At 43.9% G+C, this 13,542-nt stretch overlaps 1 protein-coding gene across 6 annotated transcripts in view; it reads left to right on the top strand.

The window, feature by feature from the left end:
- Positions 1-121: 121 nt before the first annotated feature.
- Positions 122-13,542, top strand: part of MYB (MYB proto-oncogene, transcription factor) — a 37,767-nt gene continuing 24,346 nt past the window's right edge. For all 6 annotated transcript variants that reach the window (XM_003790303.1, XM_003790304.1, XM_003790301.1 and 3 more), the window contains exons 1-7: positions 122-352; positions 4,299-4,416; positions 6,768-6,839; positions 8,336-8,428; positions 8,676-8,896; positions 10,832-11,066; positions 12,918-12,998. In XM_003790303.1, coding sequence (XP_003790351.1) covers positions 330-352; positions 4,299-4,416; positions 6,768-6,839; positions 8,336-8,428; positions 8,676-8,896; positions 10,832-11,066; positions 12,918-12,998 — 843 coding nt within the window. In that variant the 5' untranslated portion in view covers positions 122-329. The remainder of the gene's footprint in view (positions 353-4,298; positions 4,417-6,767; positions 6,840-8,335; positions 8,429-8,675; positions 8,897-10,831; positions 11,067-12,917; positions 12,999-13,542) is intronic.

Raw genomic sequence — 13,542 nt, 5'->3', positions numbered from 1 at the left:
GGGCGGCCGCGGAGGCGGCGGGCAGGGCGCGTGCGCACTGCAGGGGCGCCAGATTTGGCGGGAGGGGGAGTGTCCAAAGCTCTTTGTTTGATGGCATCTCTGTTTACAGAGTTTACACTTTAATATCAACCTGTTTCCTCCTCCTCCTTCTCCTCCTCCTCCGTAACCTCCTCCTCCTCCTCCTCCTTTTTCTCCTGAGAAACTTCGCCCCGGTGGTGCCGAGTGCCGCAGCGCAGCCGGGGAGGGACTGAGGCAGGCGGCGGGCGGCGGGAGGCGGCAGCCCGGTGCGGTCCCCGCGGCTCTGGGCAGAGCCCCGGGCCCGCCGCGCCATGGCCCGGAGACCCCGGCACAGGTAACTGGGAGCCGGGCGGGCGGCCGAGGGCGGGGACGCGCGGGGTGCCGGGTGCTGGAGAACAGGTGGGAATTCGATCCCGATCATCTGCGGGGCTGTCAGATCCTGCAAGGACCTGCAGCCCCTGCCTCGGCAGCAGAAGCCGACTGAGAGACTGATGAATGGAAGAGTCTGTGCGGGGAACGTACCCGGACCTTGGGAAGCACGCCCCGCGGTTCATTTTGCAAGTTGCACGGGGATACATATTTCTTTAGTGGGGGAAAGCAGGAGGTTACAGCCAGAACAGAGCACTGCCCAGCAGCCCCGGGAAGCCCACCAGGTTCCTGGCTGGATGCCGCCCATGTCGCAGAATAATTGCTGGAAGCATTGAGATTATGTTTGGAATTGGAAGTAGAGAGCATATGGCAGATAGAGGGAAAATGCCGGATTGTTTAGTAGTTGCAGGTAGTTCATTTAAATTTCATTCATTCTTTATGGACGTGAAGACTAGTGCCAGCTGACAGGCGCTGGAAAGCTGCTTTTAGAGGAAGAAAGGGTCTCCACATTTGCAAATTGTTTTAAGCTCAGGTTCTGGAGGTTCAAACCCTTATTCTCGGACAGGCTTTTATTTCTACGCGCGCCCACACGCGCCAGCTCCGCACAAGTCACCGCACTTGGGGAGGCTCGCCCGGATGATGGGTGAAGTACCCTAACGTTTTGGCCGAACTGTTGGAAAAGAGGGAAAGGGGGAGGGAAATACTCGTCTGAACTGTCATTTGGTGGCTCTCCAGCTACACCGGCCTCGGGACCTCCCGGACTGAATGCTCCGGGGCTCCCTGCAAGCCGCGGGCGCGGTAGTTGAGTGGGCGGCTGTCGCAGTCGCTACTCCTGGCAAAGGGACGGAGGCCGGTAGCACCCAAGGCCGCTGCTGCGCAACCGGGACGCGATGCCCGCCGGCTCTTCACTGGGCAGGAGGTCTCGGCCTGGCGCGCACACGTGGACGCGGCTGAGGTCGCCGCGCCTCCCTGCGTCCTGCTCTCTCCTACTTAGGTCGCCCAGGCAGAGGCTAGGTGACCCCACCAACCCAAAGGAGTTCTGGATAAGAGTCAGTGGATCCAAAGCTAATCCATCCGCTCTTCCTCCGGTTTTTTGATTTTCTGGTACTTATTTATTGTTGAACCGGCGGGTGCGGGTCCCTGCGGGGGCATGGGGAGTAGCAGAGAGCGTGGAGGTGGGCCCTGAAGAGCACTACCCAATCCTGGGCGGGTTCGGCGCCGGAGGAGAAGAGGGCGACTTGGAGAGCCCAGGACTCCCTACACCGGGGGCCTGGCCACGCAGGGAGGGGCGCTGCTCGTCGAGAGGTTTCACCTTTTGCCTTTGGGACTTAGTAGAGCAGCAGGGGTCACCTGTTGTTTTGAGAGCAGCAGCTGGCAGCAGGTGGAAAGAGCCGGGAAGGGGTGCTGGGAGGAGGCGCGGCTGAGGCTCCGCGCCCTGAGATCTCGGCTGCCCGGGCGGGGCGGGGCGGGGCCCGCAGGTTCCCCTCGGCTCCCAGGTAGCCCCGAGGGGAGGCGGCAGGGAGGGGCGGGAACCTTGAACCTGTCTCAGGGGGAAGAGAAACCCGGCTGTGGGCTTGAAGCCGTTTCTTGCTGGGCTAGCTTCGATTCGGCAGAGATTATTAACCAGGTCAGCTAAATGAGTCTGAACCCCATTTCTAGAATCACAGTAGTGGCCACAAGGCACTTCCTCCCGCTCCCCTCCCTTTTCCCAGCCCCCAGCACTTCTTTTCTTTTTCGTTTCTTTGCACGGTTTGTTTCCTTGACAGAAGGTAGTATTCATAGTTGTACTCTTGTAACCACATCGGGTCTAGCAGGTGGGGGGAGTCGAGTGCATCAAGACTGAAGTCAGCCTTTGAAAGTCCTCTGACTGTTAGATCTGAGATCTTGTCAGAGCAGATAAAGGAAAAGTTATTTCAGGTCCCAAGTAGAAATTAATCATCCTACTGAGGCGACCCCGGACGACTTAGAGCAAGGAAATCGCATGCAAAGTTCAAAGGCGAGCCCCACGCCAAGCTTGCGGGTAGACCCGGGACCTGGCGCGGGAGCAGCTCTGGCGTCGCCCTGCTGCCTCCCGGACCCTTCAGGACCTGCAGAAGTCACACACCACCTTCCCCCAAGACCTTGGCTTTGCACTTCTCGACCTCTGTGCTTAACTTTGAAGAGGCGCGCAGGACATGGCATCGTCATTTGTTAGCGCTGGAAAGTACCTTAGAAATAGAATCCAAGCCCTTAACGTGTAGGCGAGGAACTGAGGTCCTGAGAGAGAGGAAGTGATTTGTCCAAGTCACACGGCTAGGTGGAGGCAGAACTGGGGCTGGCACCTTTGCCTCCAGAACTCTAGTCCTGTTGGATTCTGGTTCTCTCTCACCTGACCTGGGCTGCCCCCTGCGGGCGGCTGAGTCTGTTGCTTGTTCTCGCGGTGCTAAACTGTTGCTCGGTCACTAGAGAAACGTCCTACTCAGTTCTGGAAATGGGACCGGCCAAACCTCAAAAGTTAATTTGAGTAGAATCTGTGACTACGCTTTCAGATTCCTCTGGTTTTCTTGGTGTCTCTCATGCTTCACAAGAGGTTACTGCAGTTGGGGGCTTTAAGATGCTGTTGGTGTTTTGACTTTGGATCATAGAACCTGGACTGTCAGATTGTTGCAGAAAATAATGGTTTTAAATTATAAAAAAAAAAAAATCCCAATTTAGAATTTTTGGTAAGCACTTCTGGGTGACTTGTAAGGTTTGGTAATATACACTTTGTGAATTAGTTTGGGAAGACAAAAGGTAGTGTGAAAATAAATTTAATTATACAAATCATAACTTGCATTATGATAGTGCTTCATATCATTATTTGTATTGATCTCGGTTTGATGGATTTGTCAGTGTTACGAAGGTAAACTTTGGTGAAATTTCTAAGGTAGTGGTTTTCCTAAGTTTTATAAAAAATTATAACTAACAGTAAACTATGTAAAATTATTGTCGTCTAACCAGTCTGATTAATAAACATTAAGTACAGAGTTACTTCAGATGTTATCAAAATTCTTAGGTTTGACCAACTAATTAAAAGACTAAAATCACTTTTGAAAACAGTAATGTATTTTTTTAAGCCCATGGATTTCTTCTGTGTGAATCCCTCAGCCTTGAATATTTTATATTTCAAACATCGTTCAGTCAGAGACAGAAAAAACAAGAGTAAGATTCTATCAAGTAGGCTAATTATTCACTTAGTTTCTCTGGAAACTGAGGATTGTAAACATGGCCGCAAATTGGATCAACCAGGCCCTGAGTTCTGTGTAGTTTGATATTAATGTTATTTACAAAACAGTATGATCACTGGATGGTATTATCCTTCGTCAGGTTTTAAAATCCTTTCCTTTTAGTATCTCCTAATCTTCTAATCTTTAAGGGATGGCTATAATTATGTTATTGGGTATTCTTGATTTTTTTTCTTTTAATAAAACACAAGCCCCATGGAAATAATGTGATTGAATTGTTTATTGTGTTTGGGAAATTTTATTTAATCAATATGCCTAAGAGTTTGAGTGTGTTCTTATATGAAGGACATGAGCTCTTGTTCCTTTTCTTGTCCTTAACATTAAGATTTAAACTTAAACCTTCATTGGTTGGGTGGTTGCCAAATGTATAACTTGTTCCTGGTCTAACAGTAACAGCAGGTTTAAACATGCAGGGCAAGAGGAAAGTGCCAGGTCCTTTGCTGTATCTGTGGATACCAATAACAGTAGAACCAGTTTACATCCCAGAGCAACAGAATGCAGAAAACAGTCTTGTTGTGCAAGTTTTTAGAGTTTTCTCTTTGTAACCTTTGAAAAGATTGTTGAGGAGTTTTGTATAAGTTTTGTAAGCCAACCGTAGTTGAAATCCTCTTATTTCAGTCCACATAATGCCCATTGTTATTTTTGCAGCATATACAGCAGTGATGAGGAGGATGACGACTTTGAGATGTGTGACCATGACTATGATGGGCTGCTTCCCAAGTCTGCAAAGCGTCACTTGGGAAAAACTAGGTGGACCCGGGAAGAGGTAACTAATCATTTGCTAAGAGAGGGGGAAACTGTAGCATGTATAATTCGTGAAAAACAAAATTTTAGCTGAACTGCAGGTGTTCCAACTCGTCAGCAGGCTCTTTGAGATCTTATCCTAATCTGCCCGTGCTCCCCTCTGACCACTTCCCCACGTGGATACTGTACCATTCCTTTCTGATCATTTACAGTTCTTTGAATGTCCTCTCCTTCTCACTTTAGGTTTCCTCTGTGTTTCCTTCTGCCTACGGAGTCCTCCTTCTTTTGCCTCACCATTTCTTTTTATTTCTTCCTTACCTATAAAGACATCACCTCTCCTGTGAGGCCATCCCTGGATTCCCCAGATAGGGGTGGATGCATCCTCCTGTGGCCCCAGGAACAGGTGCATGTTCTGCCTTATCATCACTGTGACATATACACCTCTCCCAGCAGGTTGCAAATTTCTTGAGGTTAGGGCTCAATGTCTGTTCATCTCTGTATTTCTTGAACCCAGAATTGCTTCATACCAAGTAGGGTGTTAATAAATGTTCCTCTGAATAAATGAATGAATTGCTATTTCCAAAAACAAACAAAAAAGGAATCAAGCCAAACACAGAACTCCTTGCTATAATGTATTCATTCAATAGACTTGCTGTGCAGTGCATAATATTTCGCAGAGCCATATAGGCAAAGGTGTGTCCTAAAAATATCTCACAATGGATGGAGATGTATGTGCTTCCCATCTTCCTTTTTCCACCAGCTTATCAAAAGCTTAATCTTTGTAGGAATAGAAAAATACTTTGGAAAACGAATTATTGACATGAGAAGTTTCCTTTTTCTGTAATGTTCTCAAACAATTTTGCATTTGATGTTAGAGGATCTCATCTTCTTCATTTTCACTATACTGTTTCATCTAAACCAGACCCACTGTTGACAGACAGGATTCCCAGGAGAGCCCATAGGAAATGCATATTTTACCTTTTGAGAGTGTGCACTTGGATGATCCTTAAGATACAGAAGTTCCGTTGTTAATCTTGGTGTTCTAGTTCCTGTGTCCGTATTGTGCCAGGGACTTGCATTAAGTGTAAATGTCACCTTTGCAGAAACAGAAGAAAGAACACTTTTTTTTTTGAGACAGAACCTCAAGCTGTCACCTTGGGTAGAGTGCTGTGGTGTCACAGCTCACAGCAACCTGCACTCCTGGGCTTAAGCAATTCTCTTGCCTCAGCCTCCCAAGTAGCTGGGACTACAGGTGCAGCTATTTCTTGGTTGCAGTTGTCATTGTTGTTTGGCAGGCCTGGGCTGGATTCGAACCTGCCAGCTCTGGTGTGTGTGGCTGGCGCCTTAGCAGCTTGAGCTATAGGCACTGAGCCAAAAGAACACATTTCTAAAGACACTTGTGAACGGGTAGGATTGTGTATAGTATGTGAACAGTTGCCCACATATGTTTAGTGTCTTCTGTGTTCTAATACATTTGACTTCATTTACATTGTAACTTCTAATACACTTGCCTTCATTTAAATTCTAACTATATTGATACAAAAAGTAAATAATTTTCTTACATTATGTAAGCCTTAAGTTTACTTTAAAATGTGACCCCTGAGCCAGGCATGGTGGCTCATGCCTGAAATTCTAGCACTCTGGGAGGCAGGTGGATTACTTGAGCTCAGGAGTTTGAGACCAGCCTGAACAAGAGTGATACCTCCTCTCAAAAAATAGCTGGGTGTTGTGGCAGGCACTTGTAGTCTCAGATACTCGGGAGGCTGAGGCAAGAGGATCACTTGAGCCTAAGAGTTTGAGGTTGCTGTGAGCTATGACACTACAGCACTCTACTCAGGGTGACAAAGTGAGACTGTCTCAAAAAAAAAAAAAAAACAAAGAGTGACCTTCCATTTTTCTTTTATAAGCAAAAGGTTGAACTAACTGGAAATATTATTTCTTAGTCAAGCTCCTATCTATTGCCATAGTTAAATGTCTACTGAATCTAAAATTTGAATTCATTTTTTCCCCACAGAGTAAAATAGTTACCACATATTAAATACTCAGTATGTGTCAGACATGATGCTAAATGTTTTGCATAGTTACTTCATGTAATCCTCAAATAACCCAGTTGATATCAGCATTTCCATTTTATAAATGACTAGGTCCAGAAACACAACTGATCAATAGTCAAGTTAAGATCCAAACTCTGATTTGACTCTAAATAAATCTTTGCTCCCAAACGAGTACATTATATTAATATCTGCTGTATTTGGATACTTTTGAGAGATTTTTCTGTGTTGTGTTATTGGATTGGTGTCGTTTTTCATTCTAACTTGAACATAGCTGTACAGTAAGTGACTGATATCCTAGGATTACCTTTAAATGTCTTAGGATGAAAAACTAAAGAAGCTGGTGGAACAGAATGGAACAGATGACTGGAAAGTTATTGCCAATTATCTCCCGGTAAGTTTGTAATTTTTTCTTTTTATAAAAGGAAAGCTCCTCCCAAAGATTTATATACACTATTCTAGGAGAAGTTATTAAGATATTACATATTTGCTCAGATATGAGAAGTAGGGGGGAGATGCTCCATTCATAACTTATATTTTATATTACAATGCATATGATTGGGGGCTCTAAATAGATTATTAAAGGATTTTGACAATATTTTTTAAAAACAATTGCTTGTTTTATCTTTTCATTTATTAGGATAACCCAAATTAGCATTTTGATGATTTGTTACATAGTAGATGATGAAAATCCAAGTTAGTTTCTTCTGAATTCCCTGTTTTTGCCAATGACTCAACTTTCGGTTTAAGATTCTGGAATCTTTTCTTGACTTATCCCATTCCTCCAGTTTAAGCAGTTACTGGGGGCCCTGGGATCCCTTTGTAGTTGTTCCCTTCCTTTCTGTTCCCATGACCATGTGGCAGATTATGCCCCTGCCTCCCCTGGACTACTCCCAACTGGCTTCCCCACTTGTAGCTTTGCACTTTTTCATCCAGCCCGAACACCACTGGCAGATGGAGTTTCCTGAAATGTAGCTGTACCTTATCTTTTCAAAACCAACGACAATGACTTACAATCTCACCAATTAAGTGCCTCCACCAAGCACACAAGGGCCCTCCTGTCTGGCCCCTTCTTACAGCTCCAGTTCTGTTTCCTACTTCCTCTCTGTAAGCAGGTCTGCTTGGATTCATTTCTGCTTTCCCTTCTCCTCTTGGGGATCCTACCTCCTAGAATGTTCTCCCTTTACCAGTTAAAGTTCTGTCCATCCTTCAAAGTGCACATCAAGAACTTTTGCAGACACCTCCTGAGGAATAATTTCTCCCCCATGGAGGAGCTTGTCTTCTCACTTCAATATCATTATATTTTGTCTGTTCTTCCATGTAAATAAAATTTACTCTTCTGTTACAGATAATTTTATATTTGTCTTCTTCTTATAAGATCATAAGCTTCCACAAGGTAGGGCCCATCTTTTACTTATCATTGTTTCTCCTACAACATAAATACCGTGGTCCTGAACTAAAGCACATCTCTTAGATTTAATGGGAAGCAATCTTTAGTCCTTTAGGGTGAGTTTCCACAAAAGCCTGACAATATGGACTCTCCGACAAGTCTTAGGCCATCTGGGTGCTTCCACATGTAACAAGACTGAGGTGAAGGTTAAGTTAAATTGGCAGGCACACGTGCAGTGGGTTGGTTCTTTAGTTCATGTGGAGGGACTATTTACCTCGGGAGACAGAGCTTCTAATTCTAGATGGAACTTTGTTGCGTTATTTGCATCGTCTGTAGTCTGTAAGTAATGTGGGATAGGTGGGCTCTTAAACATGCCCTAAAATGTTCTTAAATGTTTTCACTGTGTGTTGCCTATGTATGATTCATATTACAACAAAGTCTTCACATGCTTATCGCATCCTATCTTTATGATGGTGCATACTTTCATTTTATTTGTCTAGAATCGAACAGATGTGCAGTGCCAGCACCGATGGCAGAAAGTACTAAACCCTGAGCTCATCAAGGGTCCTTGGACCAAAGAAGAAGATCAAAGAGTAAGTTCTTTCTTCACTGGTGTGTGACTCATAACTAAGAATATTCCCACACGTCTTTGTTGGATGTTTCCCAACTTGAGGAAGCAGGTAAGTGGGCAAGCAGGAAGTAATAGACTCTAATCCCGCATTTCCTATGAATAAAGCCAATTTTAGAAGTTTTCTAAAGATCTTGTAACCCTGAAGAATGATTACACTGACTCATTACATAACATTAAAACACAGGTTATTTTTGTGTGTTTATCTGAAGGTGATAGAGCTTGTACAGAAATACGGTCCGAAACGTTGGTCTGTTATTGCCAAGCACTTAAAGGGGAGAATTGGAAAACAATGTAGGGAGAGGTGGCATAACCACTTGAATCCAGAAGTTAAGAAAACCTCCTGGACAGAAGAGGAAGACAGAATTATTTACCAGGCACACAAGAGACTGGGGAACAGATGGGCAGAAATCGCAAAGCTACTGCCTGGACGGTAATAATATGTCAAAAAATATATTGATTGGGAAGACTGAGGGAGTGGGTATTGAACATTCTGTTTTAAATGTGTGGTGAGTGAATTATAGTCCGTGAGTCATAAGTGTTTCATTAGATAAACTAGATCCATAGCTTTTAGAAATTGAAGTTTGGAGTTTATCTGGTGGGGACTTTCAGGATCCATCTAGCAGTAAGCCCTGGGCCAACTCATCTAACTTTCCTCAGCCTTCCCACTTGCAACATGAGTAACAAACTGCTTCCCAGGGTCACTGTTAGTATCCAGTAAAATGGATACTAAAGCACTTTGTAAACTGCAAATCTCTCAACACAAAAAGAAAACGAAGACAGTTTGTTTCTAGTCTGAGTTCCCACAACTGGTTAAGTGGCCAGAAGAAACCCAGGTACAATTTTCCTGATACCAGCACGGCTTTTATTATACCCTTTGGCTTACTTTTTTCTTCTTTGAATAGAAAAATAATGTATTTCTGGAATTACCATGCTGCTTCCAAGTTTTTAAACAATGTTGGTGTAATACTTTCTTTTTAATGAACAAGGCAAAAAAATTACCTCATTGTGAAGGATAACTATGGAACCTCATTTTTGTCTCATTTCCCCCACTTACATAGTATGTAACAGATTTTGTTACTTTGGCAAATAATATTTTATTCAATTTTTTTACATAAAAATGAAGTAGACAGAAAATATTAAGAACCGTTTTTATTTTTGAGCTTCACAGTCCAGGAAAAGGGTTGTTTCAAAGATGATTGATGTGCTATTCTCTTGTGATACTGCAAAGCATTTCCATCCTCAGGGTTCAGGGTAAGCTCGGAAAATTCAAGAAATTGGTAAAGCCAGGCCTTTTCTCCCGTATGGTCTAAGAGAAAGTACACTGTTGATTTTTCTAAAAATTAAAGGGGCAATTGAACTTCCTCTTTCTTTAGCATACATTCCCCCACCCCCATTGAAATAGTAAAAGGGAGCTTAAAATGGTTTTTTTGAATTGAGAAACTGTTTTCCTGAGAATGGAAAGACTTTAGTAAAAATGCTTTGCAGTTTGAAAATATATTAGCATCTTTCCTTTTGGGATCCCATTTTCCATTCTTACCTCTGTCTGATTCTAAGAACAATTCGGTGGTTTTAAAAAGCTGGGAGGTTTGTTTGACTCAAAAGTTCTCATTAATGACCGTGAACACCAGGGCAGCAGCAGCATCATGAGATTAGCAATCTGCAGCTCCCTCAAGTCCCCATGGCAGCTTCCCTGCACCCCACTCAGAACAGTAGTTTTTCTAGGACAGCTAGAACTTTACGTTGTATTCAAGTCTTGTATCATGAATGGTCAGAAGAAACAAGAAGGGTTATTAAATTGAAAATAGTCCTTTGTTGGCTCAGCTCCCATAGCACAGTGGTTATGGTGCCAGCCACATACAGCAAGGGTGGAGAGTTCGAACCCAGCCTGGGTCAGCTAAACAACAATGACAACTGCAACAAAAAATAGCTGGGCATTATGGCGGGCACCTGTAGTCCCAGCTACTTGGGAGGCGGAGGCAAGAGAATCGCTTAAGCCCAAGAGTTTGAGGTTACTGTGAGCTGTGACACCATGGCACTCTACCAAGGACAACATAGTGAGACTCTGTATCAAAAAAAGAAAAGAAGGAAAAGAAAATACTCCTTTCTCAAGAAAACCAAAAAATATTAGAATTTATAGAAAACTACATACATTCCAGATGATCTAATTAAAAGAAATCTATAGATTTCAAAATAGGCAATGGGGAAAACATGATCTTAGGTAGTGGAGAAGACAATTAAAATGAGAAAACAACTTTTTGTGGTCCCAAAGAAAAGATCTCTGCTAGGAACAGTTTTCTGTCATTTCACTTGAATGCAAATTGAAATTTTTGTTTGTGAAATGTCTATGTGATATATTTCTGTGCAGAACTGATAATGCTATCAAGAACCACTGGAATTCTACAATGCGTCGGAAGGTCGAACAGGAAGGTTATCTGCAGGAGTCTTCGAAAGCCAGCCAGCCAGCAGTGGCCACAAGTTTCCAGAAGAATAGTCATTTGATGGGTTTTGCTCAGGCTCCACCTACAGGTCAACTCCCGCCAGCTGGCCAGCCCTCCGTTACCAATGACTATTCCTACTACCACATTTCTGAAGCACAAAATGTAAGCCATTCCTGAGAATTTAGTTTTATGAGAGTGGTAGTTATTTTAGCTCCAGTAATATGGATACTGTGCAGTTATACATTTTTCAGAAGTTTCATAAGCACGCTCCTGGTCAATCTTCACTTACACCCTTGGATGCAGATAGGGGTAGGTGGTGGTGTCCCTGATTTACATATGGAGAGAGGAGGATGGTAGGTGATTCGTCTAGAGTTACATAGCTCATATACATACTACTGACTAGAATCCAAGTTGTTTGATTCTAACTTGCTGCTTCTAACTAATTTGAAGTGAGCTTTTGAATTTGAAGTACTTGACTCAGCACCTGTGGCTCAAGCAGCTAAGGCGCCAGCCACATACCCCTAAGGTGGCAGGTTCGAATCCAGTCTGGGCCTGCCAAACAACAATAATGGCTGCAACCAAAAAATAGCTGGGCGTTGTGGCAGGCACCTGTGGTCCCAGCTACTTGGAAGGCTGAGGCAGGAGACTCGCTTGAGCCCAGGAGTTGGAGGTTGCTGTGAGCAGTGAAGCCATGGCACTCTACCCAGGGGGACAGCTTGAGGCTCTGTCTCAAAAAAAAAAAAAGAATTTGAAGTACTTAAATTTGCTTAAAGCACTCCTGAAGAATAGGAAAATGGAGATACATTTGTAGTCTAATACTTTTCCAAGTGAAAAGTAAAGGTAGTATTACATTTCAAGGGGAGATAGTTTGACACTGAAATTCAATAGTTAACTCTAAGTTCGATTCTGGTAGTGATCTAGCAGAAATGTCTTTATTCATTTGGTAAATGTTTATGTTCTTACTCTGAGCTAGGAGCAGAGCTTGGTAACATTGATCCTCTGAGCTCTCCTTTTATCTTCCTTTGAATCTATGTGATAATTTCTAAGATAATTTCTGGATATTCATGTTCAAAGAAAAAATAATTCATAGGGGATGGAAAAAGAAGAATAAAAAAGAATATGCCAAGAAATTTTAATCTTAAATCTAACAGTAATAAATGATGAAACTTACCCAAGAATACAGAGCTCAGATGCAAATTTTATGCAAAACATCTTCAAAATAGTTTTTACTCTTTCCTATCCATTCCATGTATTTGACTACAGACTTTACAGAAAGGTCTCAAGTGAATGAATTATCATAAGAAGTTCTGTGATTTTTATTAAAACTCATTCTAAGACAGATATTTATATTTATGAATAACATGTGCCATCAGTTTTTCCCATCAAAACTTTCATATATTCATAAATTTATTTTAGGTTTTTTTTTTTTTTTTGGCTGGGCACAGTGGCTCACACCTGTGGTCTTAGCACTTCTGGAGCCCAAGGTGAGAGCATCACTTAAGGCCAGGAATTTAAGACCAGCCTGGGCAACATAGTGAGACCCCCCCCATCTCTAAAAATTACCCCCCCAAAAGATTCTATTTTCCATGTGTTTTCACCTAATTAAAGAATACTTCCCTATGCAAAACATATTCATAAATAGCCAGGCATTGTGGTGGGCATCTGCAGTCCCAGCTACTCAGGAGGCTGAGGCAAGAGGATCACTTGAGCCCAAGCGTCTGAGGTTGCTGTCAGCTATGATGCCACACACTCTATGTGGGGCTACAGGGTGACACAATGTCTTGAAAAAAAAAAAAGAATACTTCCTGCCAGGATTGAGGAGTACTTTAAATTTCTTTCATTGTTGCTTTAGCTCTTTAGCCAATTTTAAAGGCCTGGTTTGAAAAACAGTTGTTAGAGAATGTTATCAGTAAAGTATTTTTTTCCCTCAGTTCCAGAGCAAAACCTCAGGAAGCCACGTCCCCTGAAGTATATGTAACCATTAACGAGGAGGCCTTTGTCTTTTGCATCCAGGTGTCCAGTCATGTTCCATATCCTGTAGCGTTACATGTAAATATAGTCAATGTCCCTCAGCCAGCGGCCGCGGCCATTCAGGTAAGATCATTCTATAAAGAAACTCATCTGCTGTGCAGGCACCGCTTTTATGAAACGACTTCTTTCTCTTATCCAAACACTTAACCTTTGCCTGAGAAACAGAAGTAAAAAGAAAGGGGAGCGTGGCGGGGAGAACAGTCCTGGCTGTCAATGTGCATTCCCGGCTCCTGGCCTGTGTTGGCTCTGGAATTCTGATTCTCTGACGTTGCCAGAGGAAACGTCGGGGAGCGCCGGCTTTCGCCCCGATTTCACACGGCTCCCTCAGTCGGAAATGACGTTCAGAAAGACTGCTGGAGGAGCCAAATTCAGCTGGTCTGGGTGACACGCTGAGGCTCTGCGGGCTGTGCGTGACGTCTCAGGGCCGCGGGGACACGCTGAGGCTCTGTGCTGTGTGTGGCGCCTCACGGCCGCGGTGACACACCAAGGCTCTGTGGGCTGTGCCGGCGCCTCACCGCCGTGGTGACACACCGAGGCTCTGCGGGCTGTGCCGGCGCCTCACGGCCGTGGTGACACACCGAGGCTCTGCGGGCTGTGCCGGCGCCTC

Source organism: Otolemur garnettii, unplaced genomic scaffold, assembly GCF_000181295.1.
Source record: "Otolemur garnettii isolate 467f Iridium unplaced genomic scaffold, OtoGar3 scaffold00042, whole genome shotgun sequence".
NCBI classification, from domain to species: Eukaryota; Metazoa; Chordata; class Mammalia; order Primates; family Galagidae; genus Otolemur; species Otolemur garnettii.
Note: the sequence above shows the minus strand (reverse complement) of the source record. Positions and strands in the feature narration are given on the sequence as shown.